General features: G+C 39.4%; 1 protein-coding gene across 1 annotated transcript; it reads left to right on the forward strand.

The window, feature by feature from the left end:
- Positions 1-253: 253 nt before the first annotated feature.
- Positions 254-25,058, forward strand: SBNO1 (strawberry notch homolog 1 (Drosophila)). Its single transcript, XM_009867539.1, has 31 exons — positions 254-374; positions 947-1,086; positions 2,841-3,150; positions 5,229-5,329; positions 6,466-6,562; positions 7,602-7,762; positions 8,756-8,889; positions 9,038-9,128; positions 10,028-10,189; positions 10,692-10,827; positions 10,906-11,011; positions 12,241-12,394; positions 12,959-13,141; positions 13,345-13,442; positions 14,061-14,212; positions 14,799-14,996; positions 15,295-15,465; positions 15,555-15,724; positions 16,583-16,714; positions 17,959-18,094; positions 18,521-18,633; positions 18,741-18,812; positions 19,292-19,391; positions 19,914-19,988; positions 20,229-20,375; positions 20,455-20,549; positions 20,728-20,820; positions 21,258-21,395; positions 21,636-21,712; positions 22,513-22,706; positions 23,640-25,058. The coding sequence occupies exons 1-31, from the start codon at positions 254-256 to the stop codon at positions 23,780-23,782; spliced, it is 4,200 nt and encodes a 1,399-aa protein (XP_009865841.1). The 3' UTR covers positions 23,783-25,058.

Below are 25,058 nucleotides of genomic sequence, written 5' to 3' on the forward strand. Positions count from 1 at the left end.
CATTCTTCCTGCTCCTAAATATGGTGAGTATACTGAAAGGATTTTAAGAATAAAACGCAAGTGAGGAAAAAAACACCTACAAAACAAAAGAAAGAGCCAGAAGCAGATACAGAAAGTGAAACTCCATGTGTATAAGAGACTGCGTTGTGTATGACCTTAAATCTGGGAAAGGGAACTTTTAAATGTGACTGGGGGTGCACAAAATAAATCAAAATTAAATGTAACTTGTATTTATGGTTCTAATTTTTTAGAGATGGTGGAGCCAGGACAAGATCTGTTGCTTGCTGCTTTGAGTGAGAGTGGAATCAGTCCAAATGACCTATTTGATATTGACTCTCCAGACGTGGTTCTTGCAAATCCAAAAAAAACAGCAGGTTAAAACAAGAACACAGCAGTTTGCTAGAGGACTTAAGAGCTTGTACTTGATGTATTTGGTGGGGGGCTTGGTGTCCAGAGAAAATAGTTAAAGAATGTGGATTTTTCATTAATTTCTTGCTTCACTGTCCTGAGAAGATTACTCACTGATGAATTTTAAACTTCCATATAAAAGAGCAATCTGAAATAAACTATTGAGACCAGTATAAACATAAGCATCGTTATGGACATTAAATGGTGCTGTGCTGTCATGTGTCAGTGAAGAACTCTGTCACTGGAGTCTAGCTGCTCTTCTTTAGAAAGTGCAAAAAGTGTAATGGAGTGTGGTGTTTGTGACAGCATTCAGTCTGCAACAACATCACCATCTCATAGACTGGAAACAGTACTGTGTTGAACAGTGACAGCACGAAACTAGCTCCGTTTTGACTGCAGCATACAAAATGTTGTATGTTTAACTTCACATGTGAAGTTAGCTGCTTGATCTTTGTTTTCAGTGAAACCTTTGTTAACAAGCACAGTTAAGGACTTCTCCCCTTAGCTTCCGTTTTGTGGGTGGCTGTCTATTCTTAAGGACTTTGCCTGATGTTTACTTTCTTTCCTCTGCAGTCAGTGCCACTTAGTGCGTTAGAACTAGGCTTGGAGACTGAGGCCACAGCTGCTGTGAAACAAGAACCAGAGACTGTGTCAACTCCAGCCTTATTAAATGTTCGGGTAAGAACTGCTACTTAAGGGTTTTGTGTGTGTTTATGTGGTGGGTTAATCTGGCTGGACGCCAGGTGCCCACTAAGCTGCTCTGCCATTCCCCCTCCTCAGCTGGATGGGAGAAAAAATAGGACAAAAGGGTTGTTGGTCAAGATAGGGACAGGGAGATCAGCAATTACTGTCATCGGCAAAACAGACACAACCTGGGGAGATTAATTTATTGTCAGTTAATGTTGGAATAGAGTAATGAGAAATAAGAACAAATGTAAAAACACCTTCCCGCCACCCTCCCCTTCTTCCTGGATTCACTTCCAGGCACCATCACATGTCTCTGCCACTCCTTTTTCCTCACGCTTGTCCCCGGCTTCTGCAGCTGTGTCACAAACTTTTCCCAACCTGGGTCCTTCCCACGGGTTGCAGTTCTTCACGAACTGCTCCAGTGTGGGTCCTCCTGCACAGCCACAGGTCAGGTCCTGCCAGAAAAGATGTTCCAGCATGGGCTCCTCTCCATGGGGCCACTGTGTCCTTTGGGCACGTCCACCTACTCTGTTGTGGGATGTTCCATGGTTACAGGTGGACATGTGCTCCACCATGGACTTCCGTGGGCTTCACCACAAGCTGCAGCAGAAGAGCTTTGCTCTGACACCTGGAGCAGCTCCTCCCCCTCATTCACTGACCTTGATGTCTGCAGAGTTGTTGCTATCACATATTCTCACTCTTCTTTCCCAGTTGCCGATTACACAACAGTGTTTATCCTTTCCTAAATAGTTGTTGCAGAAGTGCTTTGAATGTTGCTGAGGGGCTCAGCCTTGGCTGAGCGGCCAGTCCATCTTGCAACTGGGTGATACTGACTGTATCGAATGCAGGGAAAGCTTCTGACATCTTCTCACAGAAGCCACCCCTGTAGCCCCTCCAGTACCAAACCTTGCCATGTAAACCCAGGACAGTATGCTAGTACAAAAGAGGTGGGATTATAAAATGCTGGGTGGCTGTTGGCTCGGCTGTACCGAGACTGAAAGCTTAGCATACCTGTGGGTTGATATTTCTGTGATAAGGAGCACAAAAGAGGACAAAGCAGTATGCAGAAAAACATTTTGAGGTGTCCCATGGGCCTTTTACTTCCCTGCATGCAAATTCTGGGGATAGGGGTGTTGTGTAAACTTGTCTCCTATACCCAAACCACTTACTACCTTTTCTTAGCTGCAAGATCATTCAGAGCACCAAGCCTGGTGTTGCACCTGGAAAAAGAGTATGAAAAGCAGATCTGCAGGAAGGTGGATATAGTGTAGTGTGTCTGGAAAAGGCTGCACATATATATATATATGTATATATATTCTGACAGCTGTGGAGCTTATATATTGTACATATATATATATGCTTTTATATTGCAGTGTATAAGTTCTGGTTTGTTTATTAGAAATTCTCTTCAGCTGGGGGTTCCTGTACCGATAGTAGTCATGTTCTGTGCCCAGATGATGAATCCTTCATCCTATTATTTCCTTTCCCTTACCTTAAAATAAAATTTTTAAATGGCATTCAAAAGTGCATATGACAATATATTGGTAGAGAGACACTTCTTCCTCAGACTGTTGCACCACAAGATAACTACTCTAGCATCTTCAGCATGTCTTATGTGAAGACATTTCTTATTACAAGGGTTTTTTAAAAACTGATGACTTATGTGTTCTAGATGAGAGTCTAATAAAGTCTGCTTCTTTTTTTCCTGCTGTCTTCTGAAAATTTCCCTGGTTCTTTGTTGTTAGCAACCACCATCCACCACAACCTTTGTGCTGAATCAAATAAATCAGCTTCCAACTTTGGGGACTACAATAGTGATGACAAAAACAACACCTGTTACAACTACAAGGCAGACTATCACTGTAGCAAAAATCATTCAGACCAGCACAACTACTCGACCCTCAGTTGCAGCACCAGCAGTACGCAATGCCTTGACCACCACACCTTCAAAGGACCAGATTCAGCTGAAAGATCTGCTAAAGAATAATAGTCTTAATGAACTGATGAAACTGAAGCCACCTCCTAATATTGCCCAGCCGGTAGCAACAGCAGCAAGTGAGTTTTCCTCTCTCTTCATAATTACAGTATTGTAGATGAATAGCGAGATAACATAATGTGAAGATCTTTGCACATCTTGTATTTTCGTTAATTAGTAGAACATCACAGTAAAATGAAATGGTTCAGAAAACCTAATAAATTCTATTCTAGTGTTATTTAATAGTGTTAGAATTCAGGATGACGTGATACAAAATAACAGGCTTTTAAAAAAACCAAGCTCTTGATTTACTGCAAGGAATGAAGAAAATGACATTTTAGATTGCAGCTGGCAAATTGGTAAAATTAATTCATGAACGTTACTGAATTTGATTTAGCTCTCTTACTTGAGTCTGCATCAGCTTCTGTTCCGTATATTTGCTGTGAAACTATGACAAATGCGTATTATTTTTTTTTACATTTTCCAAACTAGATTTTTAGTACATGCTGGTACTCCTGTGGTAGGGTGTTTCTATAAAGTATCTCCTGAGGAGGAAAATCTCTGTCCCTTTATGTTTCACAGGAGACATCAGAACTATTGTTTAAAAAACTTAAATCCCAAAAAACTTGCTGTTTGTTTCTGTGTTGCTTCTGAAGTGTGTTGTTGCTTAAATAGCACAAGTATTTTGTTACCACGCTCCAAATCTTCATTTTGTGATTACTTTGATAAGTTTTCCTTGAATATTATTACCAATATATGAACAGCTTATATAGTGACCTTAATATAAGGGTAAATCTGCCTGTGTGTGTGTGTATTTTCATGATTTTAGCATGAGGTTAAGGTCAGACCAGCTGAGTTTGAAAATATCTGTTGCTGCTTTTTCTGGATTACTATGTTTCCATTGTCTCTGAAATAAGATTTACTGATTTTTATAGGCGGAGTTGGAAGTAACCTATTTTTTCATATGTGGGCAGAGTGCACAATAAGTGAAGCTGTCGTTAGGACTGAAACAAAAAGAATGTGTCTCCTTGTTTCCTTGTTTTTTGTTATGGAGTGGTTGACAAAAATCAAAGTTGAGACACCAACTGATGTTGGGGTGAGGGGTAAAACAGTGAGGAAGAGGAGGGGAGAAGGTTTTGTAGGACTGACTGACCCCCTTTGTGCTCAATGAAAATGCACAGAAGTGATAGGTGACATCAGTGCACAATAGGTGTTGTAATGGCCTAGCTTCCAAAAATAATTGGATCTGTAGCTTCTATATTAAATGAAAAGGAGACATGCAACTTCAAAACTGCATTTCTAATCTTATTTGCATGCTTGTTTTTCTGGATCTTTCTTTGTGCTTATTAAATGAAAAAAAGACCAATACCTGTAGAAAATTCAAGGGCAGAGAAGCTCTCAGAAGGATACAGGGTCTTTTCATATAATTCAGGCAGCAGGAGTTCTAGATCAGAAAATATTAAAAGGTTAAATTATGCAGCCTCTTTGATGAAAGCTTTATTTGTGCAATTGTCTCAGTTGTTTTTTAGGGGCAATTATGCTGACTTTATTACTTGCATTGACTGTCAGCATGATGGAAGCTTGACAGCTGCTTTCAGTGTTTTAAATCCATCCTTGTGTAATTTTTTTTTAGTTCTGTACTGAGCCCTGTTGCCAGTTCCTTCTAAGGCTGAGGGCAGAAAAGTTAAATCATCCTCTCAGGATCCCGTTTGAAGGAACTTGAAACAATTGAGATCAAAGTGTTGTCTTCTTGTTTTACAGAAATAACTGTAGTTTATTCTAAGGTGGTAAATGCCACCAGACCAGGCAAGTTCATTTCTGTTGAAACACTAGGCTTTCTGATTTGTTGTTAAACTTCAGAGATTCACAGGGTGGATTATTTCTCTATACAGATTGATGAAGATCCAAAGTTATGGTTTTTTTAAAAATAGTGAAACTAATACACAGCTGTGTCCAATGAGGTGATACTGCATAGGAAGTTTCTTCAGCTGAAGCAGTAACAGGATTTAACTGCTTACTCAGGCACTTTTCAATTTTGACAGGAATATTGGTTATGTTCTTGAAAGCATCAGTGTGCTACTGGGTGTTTTAAAAAAGGATGTTAATTGGAGTTGATGTTTGGAGGGAATTCCTGTAAAACACAACTTTTCTTTTGTAGCTGATCTTAGCAATGGTGCAGTGAAGAAGGAGGCTTCCACAAAAGAGGTAGCAAGAATATGGATAAATGATATTAAAATGAGAAGTTTTTCACCTACTATGGTAAGTAGTACAAATAGTTAATTTGCTGAATGAAAGTGTTTTACTGGTCACAACCACCTGTGACTGGTTTCAGTAGTTAGTCATAGATGCCTTTTGTGTGGTGGAAATATCGAGTGCAGCAGTTTGTTCTGAGGTTTAGTTTCTTCTCTAGATGAATGCTTGGTTCGATGACTAAAACCAACAGCTGTGTAGATCAGTCTGCCTGTGTAGTAAGTGACGATTTCAAGAAAATACTGTCCTTAACAGAACCTCATTGTGTGGATAAAGAAGGATGTGCTCCAGATAAAGCTGATAATCTTATCACTTGCTCTGTGTTTCAAGATACTTTTTTTAAAATATCCTCATTCATATACCTATCAATGAGGAAATTAGAAGACTTTTTTGAGCATGGCAGACCTTCTGGGAGGTTTGATTTTTAAGACACAAATTGAGAGTCATTCAATTTTCTAAACGTAATAAAGGTACATTTGGGTGTTGTAAAAACTTGAATTTTGGTATCTTCATTGACAGCTGGAGTTGAGCTGAAGTTTGTGGTAAATAGTACTCCTTAGTGACCGACATACAGAAAAACGTTGCGTTTGTTGGGATTGTTTTTATATTAAACATTAAATCAGTGTTCGTGTAAGGCTTTATTTTTTCAATTTGTCATCTACCAAGTACTTAAAGTTATCATATATGTACATTGTTCAGGATCACATTAAAAATGGGTAACTGTCAGGTTTCAGAGAATATTGGATAGAACTGTGACTATTGTAATTATTCCCCAAAGTTCTGAAATTACATAATGAATGTGAAACTGTGGGAGACTTCATGGGAGAAGTTGAAAGTTAGGGTTTGGCTGTTTAACTAGCTGTTGTGTTTTCAAGGCAGTTTTCTTGAAGTCAAGAGTTTGGACTTAATATGCTATGAGGAGCATTTCTTTTCTAATCCTGCTTGAGTTTGGAGTATTTGAATGTCCCTGCAAAAGAGAGGAGTTCCCTGACTTTATGTATTTGAAGGGCTTTTTGGAGCATAAGAAATGTACATTTCTGCCTCTGGTTTTCCTGGCTGCTCAATGGGTCATCTAGTTCATATGCTAAAACACTGGAGTGCAGGTTTGTGCTGTTCGACTAAATGCAAGTGTTTCTCTATTCTAGAAAGTGCCAGCAGTAAAAGAAGAGGAGGAACCTGAGGAAGAAGATGAAGAAGAAATGGGCCATGCAGAAACCTACGCTGAGTATATGCCAATAAAACGTACGACCTAATGTTTTGTTATTTTATAAAGGCTGAAGTGTTTTGAGAGCCAATTTTTTTTTTATTCCCAGTTCTGTAGTTAGTAACACCGAAAAGCAGATGGGTTACTATCTGAATCAAGTAAATCCTAGAAAATTTTTCTCTTCTGTAGCGCTTAGTTTTGGAAGACAGATAGATTTGTTTTAATAGAAAAGGAATTCTTTAGTGTATCTTTGAGCAGCACTTTTTTCAGAACTATGATCAGTGAACCAAGACCAGGCTGATTTTGCCTGGGTTAAGATGCTTTAGGCCTCAGCAGAGGGAACTTTGTAAAGAGATTAAGTGGTCACTGCTAGACTTAAGAATCTAGCTTTTGAGTCTGTGGTGTGAAATTACCCTAAGCACATTCTTCCTGCACTGTTCCTGACTGACTTTAGAGCTGTTTTTAATTTTTTAAGAAGTGAATCTTTGACTGCTGTTAATTGCCATCTTCTCTGTTCTCTTTACTGTAATCGGTGTCAGAAAGGTGTTTCCTAGATACACTACTGACCTGCTGTAAAAGCAAGGCAAAAAAGTTTGTGTGTTTGTAGCTAAGTGGTTAATTTTTATTGTCACTGATGAGATCTGTCAGCAATTAAACCAAGTCTGTTCTAAATCTTTTCTCCTCTCATACTGCTTAAAAACAGCGCTATAGAAATAGTCAGAAGAATGTTGCTTTTGTCATTCTGGCGTCTTGAAGCTGCCTCTGGCCTTTTGGGAAGGCAAGGTTCAGACCAGTTTTTCTCAAACATGTCAAGTACACAAACATTGTTATGAAGTGAATTTTATCTGTTTTCCTAAAAATTGGGGGATTGCACTTATATAAATTCAGGTTAAAGTATTCCTTTGTACGTGATGCAGTTTAGCACTTGGCGTACTGTTGCGATGAAACGAGTTCTTGAGTTCAGCCTTTGCAATGGAAAAATGTAATTTGTTTTGGTGAATATATCTTGTGCTGTAGCGAGAGAACTCTGTATTATGTTTTCATCTTCTCTCTTCCTCCCTTGCCCTTTTCAACCAGTAAAAATTGGACTACGTCACCCTGACCCAGTAGTGGAAACCAGCTCGTTATCCAGTGTAACTCCTCCTGATGTGTGGTACCAGACGTCGATATCGGAAGAAACAATTGATAGTGGCTGGCTGTCAGCCCTGCAGCTTGAAGCAATCACTTACGCAGCCCAGGTATGCTAGACTTTAATACAGCTTAAAAGCTAACATAGAATTTAAGAAGAAAAACTACTGTCTGACAAGCGCAGCTGTGTCAGTTTTACAGGGAGATAAAATAATAAGATCTTTAAGGTTTGAGTTGCATTAAAAGGTGGCACCTGAGCTTCACTGTTACGCTTAGGAAAGCTTTGTCTAAACCAGTTCCATGATGCTGTTCTCAAACTGTCTTAAAACTCAGGAAGGACACCTCAGTCATTTTTTTTTATTTCTCTGAAGAAACTTAATGGCTGCCATAGCAGCCAGCACTGACCTCATTGGGAAGGATGTAGGGAGCAATACCAGGTGTTGCTTTACTGCTATATTCGACTTGAGTGGGTCCCCATCAGAAGTTGTGCGCGCAGCTCCCTGTGTGTCAGGGAGGAAGGTGGTGAAGTTAGAGGCCAACTGAAATGGTCACAGACAGGAGGGAAGAAGTTGCCTTGTGATAAGGTACTAATAAGTAAGACTGAGACCCCTCGGGCTGGAGAGGAGAGAAATGAAGGGAAGTGAAATGAAGGTTTACGTAATCACGAAGACAGTGGAATCTCAGAAAACAAGAAAATAGAACTTAAACTGATAGGAAGTTGTTTTAAAATGGAGAGAAGAATACTTCACACAGGCAGTGGGTGTTTGGGTCTTGCTGCCGCAGAAGGCTGGGGAGGTGCGTGTCAGGGGGTTAAATAAAGCAGCCAGCCTGATAGTAGGCACTTGAAAGAGGCAGATCTGTGCAGCAATTTTACAGCAATTACAGCTGCTGAGTGAAGAAGGGGCAGAATGGATCATGTAAAGCAGTTAATCTCATAGGCTCTCCCTGAATAAAATCCATTCTTCCTGCTGTCGGGAGGCTGCTTGGCTGGGTGGACCACTAGTCTCACTCAAAAGGGTGTTTCTTACATTTGCTGGTTTCTGACAATCCCCAGTGATGTGTTCTGGAGGATGGGTACAAGTTTTTTGTTCTTTCTCCTACAGCAACACGAAACATTCCTGCCCAATGGAGACAGAGCTGGATTCTTGATAGGTGATGGTGCTGGTGTAGGAAAAGGAAGGACCATAGCTGGAATAATCTATGAAAATTACTTGTTAGGCAGAAAAAGAGCAGTCTGGTAAGTGTGTCAGGATTTGTTAGAGAGACACTGTAGTGACTATAATACTTAAATTCAGTGTAGCCTGGCTTCTGACAAACATGGTAGCAGCTGCTCTTTAAACTTCTGCTGTAACTTACAGAAAATGTGCTTTGTTTTACATCTTCAGGTTTAGTGTGTCAAATGATCTGAAATACGACGCTGAAAGAGATTTGCGAGATATTGGAGCAAAAAACATATTGGTTCATTCATTAAACAAGGTGTGGAAACTTTTTACTATGTACGGTTGAGGCAAAGCTTTAGGTACGCTTGTGTGACAAGTTGTGCATGCTGACTGTTTTAAGAGCAAGAATGTACTAGATCTTGTTTGACAAGCCTTAATCTTACGAGGAACCACATAGTGCTTTAAGTTAATCATATGAATGGGCCCCTTGTGGGATTAAGTCTTAGCATGTGATATTTTTTTAAAAAACGTTACTCTGCAAGCCACTACTGACACTACTACTAGAGTATTTTCTAGAAGTCGAAATATTCTTTAAATCTTTTCAACTTTGGAGCATTTGATTTTTTTTTTCCCTTCCTATCTCCTAGTGCAGATTTTATATCTAATACTTGAATAAAAGACTTGCTCAGTCTTTTAGCAGCAGTAGTGTGTGCAGTTATTTTTGGAGACTGTGCCTCTGCTCAGGATTAGCCACTTACATGAATTGTGAAGCGTGATTACAGGTTAAATTCACTGAACTTAAAAGTTAGTTTTAAGCTGGTGTTTCTGCTTTGCAAAGTCTTAATGTCTAAAACGCTGTAAAGCTTTAGAAAATGTAATTTATGGTAGCAGCTGTAAATACGCTTGACCTGTTAACTCTAAGGGATGCATCGACACTAAAATCTGAATTGTATTTAAGTTCAGGAAACCGTATAGTTGGAGAACGTGGCTGTTAACTTTTGAGGCCTCAGATCTAGTCTTAAGTATATATTTAAGTAAGGCCCTGTGTAACCCCTTACCACATCACCATATGCTGGCTGTGCCCTCAGCATGACATTAGGGGTACAGGTGATTCATAAGGTTAAGACCTCCAATATCCTTGAATCATATGGCAGATGGGTTTGAGGAAGGATCTCTTTTGAGTAGTTTCTGTAATTTCTTTCCTTTCTGTTGCAGTTCAAGTATGGGAAAATTTCTTCCAAACATAATGGCAGCGTGAAGAAAGGCGTCATCTTTGCTACCTATTCTTCTCTTATTGGTGAAAGTCAGTCTGGTGGTAAATACAAAACCAGATTAAAGCAGCTTCTTCACTGGTGTGGCGAAGATTTTGATGGAGTTGTATCCTTTTCTGGAGTTCAGTTGTTTTTAACCAAATTGCTATTTAAACTTACATCTTTGAAGACAATCTGGTCTTATTTGCTGATATTTTTAGGTAGTTCTTTATTCATGACAGTACTGGACTGCGCATGCCCTGCCACATCTATTGCCATTATATGGCACTGTTCTGGTGCAAGAGTGAAGCTTCTGCTTTTTAGAGAGCTAATACATAAAATATGATGTTTAAAAATCTTAAGTTTACATGGATGTTTTCTCCAGTGAATTCTTAAAAAAATTTTGGTCATCGACATGGTTTTAAAGAACTCTTGTGTTGCTAATTGTGTTCCTAAATACTTACTAGCTAAATATTTTTCCCAAAGCTTTTAATTAAATATATTACTAATGTCTTTATAAGTTTGCAGTTTGCTGCTGCTTCTTGCAGTTAGCAGGGTTTCTTGTCTTCTGTTTCAGCTCCCCATTCTAGAAATAAGTGGGACAAAGTTTTTCCTTAATGATAATTCAGATTGTATTTGATGAGTGTCATAAAGCTAAGAATCTGTGTCCTGTTGGTTCATCAAAACCAACAAAAACAGGTCTGGCTGTACTGGAACTTCAGAATAAACTTCCAAAAGCCAGAGTCGTTTATGCTAGTGCCACAGGTATGTACTGCTTAGTTTGCATTAAATGTCTGTCTGTGTTTTTACTGGCCCTGGTTACAGAATGTGTTCTTCTCCTAGGTGCATCTGAGCCAAGAAATATGGCATATATGAACCGTCTCGGAATATGGGGTGAAGGAACTCCGTTTAGGGAATTCAGTGATTTTATTCAGGCTGTTGAAAGAAGGTAATATTTCGAAGAGCTATAGCCAGAACACATGTGGCTCTAGTTGACTGTGCTTTCCAGTTCCTTTTGTCTTCTCTCACTTGAAGTCCTCTGCAAACTCGTTCTGTCACACTGAAAACTTTCTGACTCTACCTTCTAAATCTCGTAGAAATGTAATTTGTCTTACGTAGTGACAAATGGGATGATGCCCTCGCTCATGGAAAATTGAGAGCTTTAGAAGCTTGTTGAAAAATAGCCATCTTAAAATGCGGGTGTTAAGAAAGAAAAAATGTTTTGCTGCTCATGATGAAAACACACTTTGTGTCCTGAGTGTGCATTCAGCTTAGGCAGCTGAACAGGAAGAAGTCTCTTGTTCTTATGCTTTCTGGCGTAAGAGCCCAGTCCAGAAAAATTGCATGTGCTGTTGCAAGGTGTTTTGCATTGCAGAACCTACTTTAACAAAGTAAATGTGAAAGGTCAGTAGAAAATGCAACTGCTACATTCTTCGGTAGGTGAGCATCTTAATATATTATGTTTTGCCTACTTAGAAGTTTTGGACACTTTGGAACGCTACAGTAGGGCTTAGTATGCATTTTCTTGCATACCATCTACGTGATGCGTGATTTTTCTAGACTGTGCAAGTGTAGTCTCCACTTCATTCCTGAGAATGCCTCAAATGAGCACTAATGAAATTACAGGCCCGAGCTTGTGAGGAGGTTAACTCTGCAGTTGACTTCTCTGCTCTCAGGCTAGTGTTAAAAATATGGTGCTGTTGAAGAGAAGTTACCTACTAGTTTAATTATTTTCATACCAGCATAAATCTGAATAGCTCAATGCAGTTTGCATTCATTATTTTATATCTTCGGTGGAGTTCATAAAACTGCAGTGCAAGATTTGGACCAACTTCATTATCCAACTGGAGTTTGGAAGGTACTGCCTCCTGTGGCATACTAGGTCATTTAACTACTCAAGTGTTTATGCCTCTTGGGATACGCTTAATATTCAGCAGGCAGAGATGGAGTTTTGTGCAAAGGCTAAATTTCAAGACCCCTTGATTGCATGTATTTACTGAAACAGAGCTAATGATTTTGAAAACATAACACGCTTACAAATGTGAAGTAATATGTTTTTCTAAAGCACTTGAAGTTGTTTTTTTTCCTTTGGTTTTATTGGTTGTGGTTTGTTTTTTTTAAAGCAGATTCTTGCTCTTGAAAATTCTGATATTGACTTAATTTGTTCCTTTATTTTAGAGGTGTTGGTGCCATGGAAATAGTTGCTATGGATATGAAGCTGAGAGGAATGTACATAGCAAGGCAGTTGAGTTTTTCAGGTGTAACTTTCAAAATCGATGAAGTTCTGCTTTCACAGGAATATGTTAAAATGTACAATAAATCTGTAAAACTGGTAAGACCGCCTTTTTAAATTTACTTTCTATATTGAGTTGTGAGAGGCTGTAGTTCCTTGTTTTGAACTCGAATGCTCCTAGAATAGCTTGTTGAGACACAGGAATGGTATCTTTGTGTCTCATGTCTTCTTTTAAGGCTTTGCAAAAGCTTGTTAATTCTAGATGCAGGTTTGGGTGCATCTACCAGTATCTGCCAGGTCCCCTATGTTGTAGCAGCGCTTTGGAGACTTTGGCGTTTGTTGCCTAAAATAAAGCTGTTCACCTGTCAGTCGGATTTTTGTGCTCCAGTCCTCCCCTTTTAGGCACCTTGTCTGAGAACAAGCTGCAGTTGCATTGGTAGTAATGTAAATGTAGCTGTTCTTCATTATCAGAGTAATTATCTTTTGAAATTACTAAGCTATACCTATTTTCTTTTTTATGAACTTTGTTTGATGCGTGAATTTCTTTGGCTTGTAGTCCCATAGTACTGTAATGTTAAACTTCTGCCTTTATTTGGCTGATAAACAGTGTACCTGTGTAGCCTTGAAATGTGACCTGTAAAGCAGTTAACTTTTTTCTTCCAGTGGGTGAGTGCTAGAGAGAGGTTTCAGCAAGCAGCTGACCTCATCGATGCAGAGCAACGAATGAAGAAGTCTATGTGGGGTCAGTTTTGGTCAGCGCATCAGAGGTTTTTCAAGTACCTTTGCATAGCATCTAAAGTGAAGAGGGTGGTGCAGCTAGCTCGGGAAGAGATTAAAAATGGGAAAGTAAGTTGATAAAGACCTACTTTTAAATACCGTTGTTAAATGTGAAGCTATTTGATATACGTTTTTGTTTATAACACAAATATTTTCAGCAGTAGTAGCATGCTTTTGAACTTTATGGTATTTAATGAGCAGAAATTCAGGCAAAAATAAACTTACAAGTCAGTCTTCTTAGTGACAATGCCTTGTATTCGTTTGTCCTGTAGTGTGTTGTTATTGGCCTCCAGTCAACAGGAGAAGCGAGAACATTAGAAGCTTTGGAGGAAGGTGGCGGTGAACTGAATGACTTTGTTTCTACAGCAAAGTAAGACTGAAGTTTGTAACCTTCCTTTCCAAAACTGACCTTTATCCAGTTTAGCGTCTAGAATAATTTGTCCTTCGGTGTGTCAAAGATGCATCGGTGCACAGAAAGTTTGGGGGCCTTTTATCCGACGTTGTTTATTTAAGCTGTGTGTGCATAGAAGCTGACAGCATTGCTGTGCTGGTGCTCTGAAGTGATGGGTTTGGGTGTGAACAGCTGGAGCTGTTGGGCCCTCACTGGGAGGAGGGAAAGACTTGCCAAGCGTACGCTGTGTTTATGCTAAAGCAAGTTAGACATGATTTCCCTCTTCTGTCAGATGAGCCAGATCCAATCTTGTGAGTGCCTTGTCAAAGATCTTCATTAAGTTATTTAAACCAAGCAATAAGAAAATGGTGGTAGCAATACTACTTGATAGCAAAAGCAAATTTAACAGGTTATAAGTAACAGTGCTGTGAAGTAAATGTTTCCTACTTCTTAGAAGGTGACAAATGCAGTAATAGGAGTGATATGTAATAGCATTCACAAGGAATAATTCTTCAGAGAAGTCAAGCAAGCACTTAGAATGTTTCTACTTAACTAGATGCAAATTTGACTGAGGAAGCCTTTTTCTTTCTTAAACAGAGGAGTATTCCAGTCTCTTATTGAAAAGCACTTTCCAGCTCCTGACAGGAAGAAGTTGTTTAGCTTGTTGGGAATTGACTTAACTGCTCAAAGTAATAACAATTCACCCAGAGACAGCCCTTGCAAGGAGAACAAGATAAAGAAACGAAAAGGTAATGCTGAAGTTCTTATATTAATGCTTAAGCTCTTATACTAATGCCACAGTGAAACTGGTGATTTTTAGAGCTGCCTAAGAGTGAATTCCGGAAGAAGTGTGGGAATGCAAATATCAGTGCAATCATTCACGAAAGAGCATGTGTTGCATATCTTTAAGACTTTTGTTAGAAATGTCCACTAATAGCTGCTAAAGCAATATCACCTGTGAATTCTGGTTACTTTTTCGCTCAGAATTGGGTTAATCTAGTGTGGGACCAGATCCTAAAATACTTGCATGTGTCAAGCCACTTCCTGATGCAGTCAGTAAATAATTGCTTTCTTTTTCCTGAGGCTTAGTAAAGAGAAGCCTAATACTGCCCCCCTCCCAAAATTATTATGTTCTTGCTGAACAGCAGGTGATCATGGAAGAACTTGGGGGAGAGGTCTGTCTTAAATTTGTATTATTCTTTCAAACAGTTTGATTTTTAGAAGTCAATGTTTTTCTAGTTTGTACACAGTGATGATAAAAAAAAACCTCAAAATTAGACTGCAAAATCTTAACTTTTTTTTTTTCTTCTGGGGTGATGGTGGTGATGGAATTAGGTGAAGAAATAAGCAGAGAAGCCAAAAAAGCTCGCAAAACAGGTGGCCTTGCAGGTAGCAGCTCTGATGAGAGTGAAAGTGAGTCTGATGCTTCAGACAACGAAGAAAGTGACAATGAGAGCTCCAAATTTTTGAGTTCTGGAGATGATGATGACTTCAACCCCTTCAGAGATGAGTCCAGTGAAGATGATGAAGATGGTAAGACAGCTTAAGTGTTTCATTAAGCAAGTGCTGTACTTGCAGGCAATAAGCATAAAGTTTTTCCTAAGCACTTCAGTGAGCCAAAAATAAGTGTTTGATAAGTGTGTAGTTTAGTTCTAATGAGACTGGACTTAGTACTGCAATGTTGATTTGCATCTTCAGGTAGACTTTACTCACTGGAGTTCAGACGTCTGTTAAGTAACCTTCTCTAACAAGGATGTACTTTTTCAGAGGAAGGGATAGCTTTTTAGTCAATGCTTGAAACTTTTTGAAAATAACTCTCCTTTAACTTTAGATCCCTGGTTAATTAGAAAAGAACATAAAAAAAACAAAGACAAGAAAAAGAAGAAAAGTATAGACCCAGATTCTATTCAAAGTGCCTTACTAGCTTCTGGTCTCGGATCAAAACGACCCAGCTGTTTTACTTCCACTGTTGGTACCACCACTTCTAGTACTAACACGTCAGGTGAGAATAGGTTTCTTCAACATTGATTCACTTTCTTAGCAGCTAGGCAGTGAAACGCTAAACCTTAAAGAGTCTCTCTTAAATTTCAGCCAACAGTAACACGAACAGCAGCTTTGTAACAAGTCAGGATGCTGTGGAAAGGGCCCAGCAGATGAAAAAAGAACTGCTTGATAAACTGGAAAAGCTGGCTGAAGATCTTCCGCCTAATACACTGGATGAGCTTATAGATGAACTGGGTGGTCCTGAAAATGTTGCAGAGGTAGGCTGGTGTTCACATTTAGGAAAAAAAACACCCATGTTGTGATTTTTTTTGTTTGCTTGTTTTATTCTCCAGCCATACATTATCTGGCTGCAGTAAATCAACGCTGTCATTCTTCAAGGTTGCATGTGACCTGTGTTTCTACTAAGGGGATCTTATTTATCAATTTGAGGTAGTAATCTCACAGGAATAAGTGTACGGGTTACTTTGCTGAATGCTTCTGAATTAAAGAGAAAATTGAAGATTATACAGAATACAGAGAAGAGCTCTGAATGGGGAAGTAGGTTATTTCCGAGACCGGCATTTTCTTACTGGGTTGTTCACACTAGTTTCTCTTTTGCTTTACAGTGATATATTTCTTTAGTTGTAGTTGATTTGAAGCTGGTGTATATAAAACAGAGCAGCTTTACTTCTTGTTCCTAGGTAATCAGGATTAAAAACCTGTATAATAAAACTGCATTAATGAAAAGCCTGATGAATTATCTCTTTCTCGGTAACTTTAGAAACATGTCTTTATGCTACCTGGCTCTATCAGGTAGAAACGTTGTGATTTAAAAGACCCTGCTGAAATCAGTGCTAATCTCAGCTGTCAGCTTAGTACTCATGGTAAATCCCTTATGGACAGTAGTATACTACTACATCATTTCTACATAGATATACTTAGTTATGCCTTTGATTCCCTGAGTTAGCTCTAAATAAACATTCCACATAGCGGAAAATGGCATCAACCAAAAAATAATCCAGGTTCCATGATGTAGTTTTGCACTTAAATTACCAAATCTATTTAAAGGGTGGTATATGAATAAATACATGATTTTTTATATTGCCATAATGAGCTTGTGTTCCATTTTCTTAAAGATGACAGGCCGCAAAGGGAGAGTTGTAAGCAACGATGATGGCAGCATATCTTATGAGTCGAGATCCGAACTTGATGTGCCTGTTGAAATTCTGAACATCACGGAGAAGCAGAGGTTCATGGACGGAGATAAGGTAGTCTTTAAAGAGATAGGACTTGGAAAAACTTGCCAGATGCCACAGTAACACTGGCTGGTTAAGTCATTCAAGTTGTGGCCCTGCCATTATTACACAGTGAGTTTTTAGGTCCTATAAGTAAGTGCTAGTTAGAAAACATTTTTTGTTCACTGCTGTGTGTTTTGTTGTTCAAACCAGTGTGTTCAGGGGTCCTGTCTCGTAGGTGGTTGCAACATGCTGTACAGGTCAGGCTGTAGTTTGGGTGGCCACGGAGGCCTGTGCTTAAAAGAAGCGTGTGTGTACGTGTGTGCCGAGCTGAAAGCTCGCACTTTTAAGCTGGTCTTGTGAAATAGAGTGTGTTTAAAAGGCAGGTAAAACCTCCACGTCTCTGTGTTCCCTTTATTTGAATTTCTGTGTACTTCTGCTTTCTCAATGAAATTGAGAGGTGGGTTAAACCGCTGCCTGACTGGGTATGAAAAAGCTTTCAGTGAGGGGCTGAAGGGAATAGGTGGAGGTTGTTTACCCTAACAAGGATTGAGAAGTAATGCTGGGAAGAGTGATGGCTGTTGGCCTTCATGTTGCACACAAAGAAAACACCGACTGGAATAATGGTAGAATTGAAGCTGATAAAAGGGGGAGGGGGAAAAAAAATCCCAAACTTTGGTGTGGTTCACTTGGGATGTCCTACCACAAGAGGGCAAATCAAGCAAGTGCAGCTGTTGTGTGGAACTTGGCTGGGCTGTTGTTGCACTTGAGGGTTCCTATGAGTGACTTGGGCACAGTGCAAACACTCACATTCTTTCAAGGCAGATGCATTCAGATCCTAGAATGCCCACATCCTCTTCCTTACACAGTATTAGCAGCAACTTTTTGTTCTCTGCAATGCTTGCTGTCGGAGCAAGTCACACTCTGCCCCTCCTCTTTTCTTCTGAAGTGCAGGCCAGCATCAAAGAAACCTGTCCTTCGGAATGGCAAGCCTGCAACCTGCAGCTTCCTTTGTTTGCACAGAGAGGTGTTGTTGAAAAGCCAAGCGAAAAACACACCTTTCACTCAAAAATTGCTACCATTTCTATCTCTGATAAGAGAACCATGCTGCTTCTTCCATCTCCCCTTCCTTCCTGCAATAAGACGACCAAATAACAATGAAACCGTTCCAGATGCACATTAGCAGTAACTGTAAAATCAGATTTTTTTTTAGAAACTGAAAACTGAAGCTTAGTCTTGGATTTCTTGCTAACCAAAACCTCCTTTCTTACTAAAAGAACATTGCCATAATCTCGGAGGCTGCCAGCTCTGGTATATCATTGCAAGCAGACCGTAGAGCTAAGAATCAGAGACGGAGAGTTCACATGACTCTGGAGTTGCCGTGGAGCGCGGATAGAGCAATACAGCAGTTCGGTAAATAACTTTTTTCTGTCCTTCCCCTAGCAAACTCAGTAATGCTAACTGAATTTACTGCTAGCTCATGGAAAATAAGATTGACTAAATGATGTCTTAAGGACCTTTCCAATCTCCTTTACCCAGGAACAGAATCAGATTTATCTCTCGTAGTCATAGCTAATAGTCTTGGAAGTTTTGAAAGAAACCTCGCAAACAAAACTTGCCCTGCAGCTTCAGGGTGTTTTTCATGTATCAGGTGTCTTTAGGAAAGTTGTGGCGACTCTAGAGCGTTTGCGTACCACCTTCTATTGGCTGTATCACAGCAGAAACTAAAAAAATTGAGTTCTAGCTTTTATTTCTTTATTCTTCACAATTCATATTTCGTTGGAAATGTTCAGAGAAATGGGACTTATTTAACATATGTGCTTCTACTTAATTATCCAGGAAGAACTCATAGATCTAACCAAGTGACCGCTCCAGAGTACGTGTTCCTGATTTCTGAACTGGCAGGAGAGCAGAGATTTGCATCTATAGTTGCAAAAAGACTGGAGAGCTTGGTAAGATTGTTTCAAGAAGTCTGATCCTTCATTTGAGAAAATACAACTTGAGATTTTTATTTTTCGTTCTTAAAATTTGATTTAATGACAAAGGTGTATCTCCACAGGGAGCCCTCACCCATGGTGACAGACGAGCTACAGAAACTCGAGACCTCAGCAGATTCAATTTTGACAACAAGGTGATGGTTCTATTTCTGTTTGCAAGCGTGTGCTGTGGTGCTTTTTCCACAAATGACCTGTAGAGGAAGAGTTTCTCCCATCTCCTGGGAAGTGTTACGCGTTTTTTAACTTTCCTGTAGGAGGTCTCTTTCCGAGATGGCAAGTAAACACTCTTAATTCTGTTTGCAAAGCCACATGGACTGCAAGTATGCGTGTAAATTACCTTTTCTGCATTTGCTAACAGTCCAACTCTTAAGTAAATTGTATGTGTTCTTTCAGTCACAACTGAAAGATGACTTTGGTAATCCTGACCAGACGTTAAGACTGGGCTGTTCATGTAGTGTAGTTTATAGTTGAAAAGCTAATAATCAGTTCCTTTCACTGTTGCAGAGGGAGACATTGTGTTGCATATGACAAATACTTGTTAAACCGCGTGTGTTTGGGCTGGGGCACAAGCACTGGGTCACATTGTCAGAGCAGCTTTCTCTTTCTTACCCAGTATGGCAGAAATGCTTTAGAGATTGTTATGAAATCCATCGTGAACTTAGACTCCCCGATGGTCTCGCCACCTCCTGATTTTCCTGGAGACTTCTTCAAAGGTGGGTGTAATTCACTGTGTGCGGTGACTGCTTTTTGATTGTTCACTAGTATGCAGAAAATGCAAATAATTTGAGAGCTGGAAAACAGTGTCACTGTTGAAACTGGTTGACTGGCCCAGGCAAGGTGCTCACTGGATGTTACTGCAGTGAACGTTGAAGTTCACGTGTGAAACAGGATGGGTGAATTCTCTCAACATAAGGCATGTTCTAAATCTGTTTGGCCAAACTATTATAAAGAGTTCTTTTAACTGCATTTTCCCATTATCTGTTGCAATGTTGTGTTCTCCTGTGGGCTCCTGTATAGTGCCACGAGTAGTTTTCCCTGCCTGTGCTCCCTGGAAGGACAGAAAGCAACGTTCTGTCTTACTTATTGATGTATTAGTTCAAAATTGCAAGTGTTGGAGAGGTGCGAGAAGTTCTGAAATTGGATCCCAAAACAAGAATACTAAACAACCTGTTACTTCACGGGTTCATTTTTAGCTGACAAGGCAGCTGTGATTCAACTGCTTTTTTTTTTCCTAGATGTTCGTCAGGGGTTGATCGGTGTAGGCTTGATAAATGTGGAAGACAGATCTGGAATACTGACGCTTGATAAAGGTATTTGTGTGTTATCTTTAGAATGTCACCAGGAATGTGATGTATTGTGATAGTGAGTTCCTAGCGACAGAACTGAAGTAACTTTAAAAAGTGACTTTTTTTGGAGAACTTCTGAACATTTACCTTGTTTCTGAAAGAATGGATTTAAGTCATCTTTTTTGAGACTGTTTGAATGCTGAGATCTTGTCATCAAACTTGATCTTTGCCTTAATATGTGTATTTCTTATGCTTTTTTTTAAGATTATAACAATATAGGGAAATTTCTGAATCGAATCCTTGGTATGGAAGTACATCAGCAGAATGCTTTATTCCAGTACTTTTCTGACACATTAAATGCAGTTATTCAAAATGCTAAAAAGAATGGAAGATACGATATGGGCATCTTAGGTGAGTGAATCAGTTTCCCTGTACTCTTGTACTGAAGTAAGAACAGAGAAATGGAATAACTCTATCCTTTTCTTTCAAGATTTGGGCTCTGGAGACGAGAAAGTAAGGAAGGCAGACGTTAAGAAGTTTTTAACTCCAGGATATTCTACCTCTGGACACGTAGAGCTATACACAGTAAGTTAATTCTGTATCTTCTTTGTAGGAACTAATAAAACTTGTCAATCAGTGAAGCGTGTGCCAGGCGAGGGGAGGTTCCAGGCCTTTCACTGGGCGGTTTTTGGGTCTGGGGTTCTTCAGTTGCTGTGCCTGTAACTGTTTTAAAGCCTGTTCCCGTTCCATGGCTCTCTTCTAGATCAGCGTAGAGAGAGGAATGTCTTGGGATGAAGCAACGAAGATCTGGGCAGAGCAGACGGGTCCAGATGATGGATTTTATTTATCATTGCAGGTGAGATTCTTTGTCTCTTGGATTATGTTCAGAGAAGTGTTTTAGAGGTTAACCAAACACGCTCCCTCCTGAAAAATTTACTGTTCAACTTAATTACTGTTCAGTTTTGCAAATTGCTTTCAATCTTGATGTGAATTTCAGTGTAATTTTGTTTCCAACACAAAGCAGGAAACGCTCCTTTTTCTGCTGCTCAGGGTATTTTCTGTTAGGAATATGAGCCCAAATTAACAGCTCTTACTTAAACCTGTGTCGGGAAGCTGGGTGTTTTCACTGTAAGTTTTGAGATCGTGTAGATTCATGGTACTGGCTTCTAAAGGAGTCCTTGTTGTTACCAGTTATCTCACTGCACACGCTGTAAAGAGCACAATGTGGAATTAGTCAAAGTAGACACTGCATGTTCGAACTTAGGAAGTTTCTGGCTTGTTTCTCTTTTCCAGATAAGAAATAACAAGAAAACTGCTATTCTAGTAAAAGAAGTGAATCCTAAAAAGAAGCTTTTTTTAGTGTACAGACCAAATACTGGGAAACAACTCAAACTAGAAACATGTGCAGACCTGAAAAAGAAATACAAGAAGGTAACCGTTAAAACTATGCTAGTTTTAAACTTAGAGAAATTTGGAAAGAAATGTAAGGACTTTATTTTCCTTGTATTTGTGTATAATTTGGCAAATGTTTTGTTCATCTTTTTGGGATGGCGTTTCCATTGAATAGCCTGAAATTGTAGGATCGTGTACCTCTCTTCACTATCATAATAATGCTTTTGCTCTATGTAAGTCTTTGTGTTTTACTTTATTATCCCACTTTGACGTTTCCAGGTACCTTCTGAAGATGCTCTGCCACACTGGTTAGAGCAGTATAATTCTTCTGCGGATACCTGCACCCATGCCTATTGGTTAGTATTTCTGTGCATGTAGATGCCTTAACTTGAAACAGTTTACCTAAATGGATTTATTACTATTTCTGTTCTTGTGCTGTTCATACAAAATGTTGTGTTTCTCACTTAAGAAAAAAATGTCCCTTTAAGAAAAATTGGCCAGTCAAATGGCCCAGCCTGTAACTGGAGCCATGAAGCTCCGCACTTGCTCTTGAAGTCCTAACATATCAGAAGAATGCTAATGTCTAATTTGCACGTTAGCAGAAGTATAATAACCCAGGAGTAGCCTGTGCTTCAAGTGCTTTGATCTAATCTATTATTGCAGTAGGAGGGTTCAGATGTTTTATTTTGGGGGGAAAATTGTTTATACTGTACATAGAGATGAGACAGATGTGAACAATGACTGTGGCTGTGCTGCCTCTTCTGACAGTGTCTGAACTCAGCAGCTCATATCTTAATTCCTGAGGAACAGCCTAATGGGTAAAAGTTTCTAATTAATATTGGAGCTTCTGAAATACACTGATAACCAATTTCAGTTCTCAAGCGATCTAAATGAGTAGCAGCTTTGAGTGGTACCTGTGGCTTAAAACTCTGTGTGTACGTTTTGAAAATGTGGTCTCCAACAGGCTAACACTTCTCATAGCTCTCCCACTAGAGGCGTGCTGTGGGTAGAGTATCCTTCCCTTACTGGCTACCTGCAGCCTTTGCTCAACTGTGAAAACACGCCGAGTAACTTCAAGCCTCATTTTTAGTTGCATTGGATACTTCGTTTGCAGAATTGTTTTGAAAGTTGGTTTGTTTGTTTTTCTCTACTGTAGGAGAGGCAACTGTAAGAAGGCAGGCTTGGGATTAGTTTGTGAAGTGGGACTTCGCTGTCGAACTTACTACGTCTTGTGTGGTTCAGTGTTGAGCGTCTGGACAAAAGTAGAAGGTGTTCTAGCCTCTGTGAGTGGTACAAATGTGAAAATGCAAATAGTTCGTCTCAGAACAGAAGATGGGCAGAGGATTGTAGGTAAGTGGCTTGTTGACTTTATTTCAATGTTGGAGTAGAAGGTAGTTGTAACTTACAGGTTGCCCCATGTTGAGAGTCATGTAGGAGGCTTTTACAAGGATGCTTACAAGAGAAAAAGCTTGTCAGCGTGTGTGTTGGGGAGCGGCAGAAGTAGAGCTGTTGGAAAGGGCATTTGTAGCGCAAACACTGTTTGGAGTTGAGTTAGAGAAGGAAGAATTCTTTTTTGGCCGGGTTTTGAAACACTGATTCTCGCAGTTCTTCTGATTTACTGGAAATGAAAATGTCACTTTGGGCATCTTCCAGCCAAGCTACCTCTTGAAACTACAAGGGCTCCACTTCTTTGTCTCCACTTTTGGCAAAGAATAGTCAGCCCTTGAAATGGTTATTCTCCTGGTTTTTAAGGTACTGAAAGTCACGTGTAATCAGTAGTTTAGAGTGACTTTGAGATGATTGTTGTTTCTGGTCACTGAACCTCTTAGTAAAGGTACCTTAGAGGCTGGAGTCTCCCTATTTTTTTAAATGTGGACTTTCTGTGAGTGTGTGCTGTCACAGCATCACCTACGCTAGTACTGTTTTCTGAAGTGTCCAAACTAAGTTTTTCCATGCTTCAAGTTTCATGGTGGTGTAACTTCTGTGAGACTGGAAAAGCAAAATTAGTTGACTCCTCGTTTTACATGACAGTGAGAAACGTAAGAATAAAACTTGCCTTCAGGGGCAAAACAGCACCTTTCTATTGCTCTGTGACCAAAGGGACTGAGTGACTTCTGACGATAAACCTCTAATTGAGAAGCAGAACTTGGAGCTATGCTTGATTGTACTCAATAGTGGTCACTGACTGCTGCATAAATTAAATGGTGGAATCGTCAGCCTGAGGTTTTAATGAACAAAGTGTCGTACGTGCTTATGGACCGGTTGCTTTGTCACTGTTTTCAGGTTTGATCATTCCCGCAAATTGCGTGTCGCCCCTCGTAAACCTCCTGTCGACGTCAGACCAGTCTCAGCAGCTTGCGGTCCAACAGCAGCAGATCTGGCAGCAGCACCACCCGCAGAGCATCACCAATTTCAACAACGCATAAGAGGACAAACTACAGGTGTAGACTTTTGGCGTTTGAGGAAAAGGCTGTAAAAGCATATCACTCGCATAAAAATCAGGGACAGATTCCAAAGAAATAAAACTTTTTCAGTTCAGTTGTGTGCTCTCAAATACTGTGGGAATAGAGATCTCGAAAGGTTGGTAGAACTGAAAGCCAGCAGTTGTTTATGGTGGTGCATCTGTCTTTCCTTATGCTCTCTGTAGTGCTTCCTGTTTGCTTTTACTTTTGGCCTTTTAAGCTACAAACCACAATTTGTTTGAAAATGCTTGAAAATCCCCAAGCAGGCTTTATTTTTATCTTGTCATACAGTGCTCAGGGTTTAACGCAGTGCATCAATGCCATTGCTGTGGGAGATATCCTTGAATGCATGTATTGAGTATATATATAGAAAATATATATTGGGTTTTTCTCTTCGATTTATGAGTTTATAAAAGCATGAAACCTAGAGGTTGCACATCATGCATTCAGGTTCCTTCCCAGTTTCTGTTTGACAGTGCATGTCTTTGGAAACGGGCATGGACAGGATAAACACACGAGACAGGAATTCAGAGAGAAACACAATCTTAGTTGTACAGCATTGGTTATTGCATTTTTATAGTGTTTATACCCAGGTGTTGCATTTTTTCTGGTTCTCTCCTGGGGGGTTATATATTTGAGTCTACAACACGTTCTTTTTGTGATAAACATCTTAAATTAAAATTAGTTAATTTTTAATGTATTAATGGTATTCCTAATGTGTACTGCAAAGATGGCTGGATGCCTGTTTTCCTTAAATCGAAGCATTTCCTTAATCCGAGGTGGTTATGGAAACTTAAGTGCAAATTCACTTCCATCTCGCATACAATCTTATATTTTTTACTTCATTAATGTAATTTAATTTGTCACTTGTAAGATGAAACCTTACTTGAGCTGTAAATTAGAGAATGGGAAACACTTGAGGGTTCCGCTGTATGTGCTGTTTCTGTTACCCAGTAACTTGAATACTGTTTAATATGTTGTAAGACATTGTAGAGTTTATCTGGAGCTGTTTAAAAGAAATTGTAATGTACAAATGTGAATAGTCACTTATCTATAATATGGGTAAGTTTTGTTTTGCCTATAATAGTAGATGTTTATAAGAAAGTGAAGGACAATGTTTGTCATTTCTTGCTTGCACAGGTTGCACTATTGAAAAATTGAGATTGTATAAACCTGTCCAAAAAAACTACAAGATAATGATCTTGTAGATGTCAAATAAAAGTTATTGTACTAACAAGAA

This window comes from Apaloderma vittatum, unplaced genomic scaffold (genome assembly GCF_000703405.1).
Source record: "Apaloderma vittatum isolate BGI_N311 unplaced genomic scaffold, ASM70340v1 scaffold15914, whole genome shotgun sequence".
Lineage (NCBI taxonomy): Eukaryota > Metazoa > Chordata > Aves > Trogoniformes > Trogonidae > Apaloderma > Apaloderma vittatum.

Bases quoted from the DNA above. Each gene is read 5' to 3' on its own strand.
- SBNO1 (XM_009867539.1), top strand. From the start codon at position 254: ATGGTGGAGCCAGGACAAGATCTGTTGCTTGCTGCTTTGAGTGAGAGT. The intron at 3,151-5,228 runs GTGAGTTTTCCT...TTTCTTTTGTAG, and splicing joins GCCGGTAGCAACAGCAGCAA to CTGATCTTAGCAATGGTGCA. The intron at 10,190-10,691 runs GTATCCTTTTCT...ATGATAATTCAG, and splicing joins GCGAAGATTTTGATGGAGTT to ATTGTATTTGATGAGTGTCA.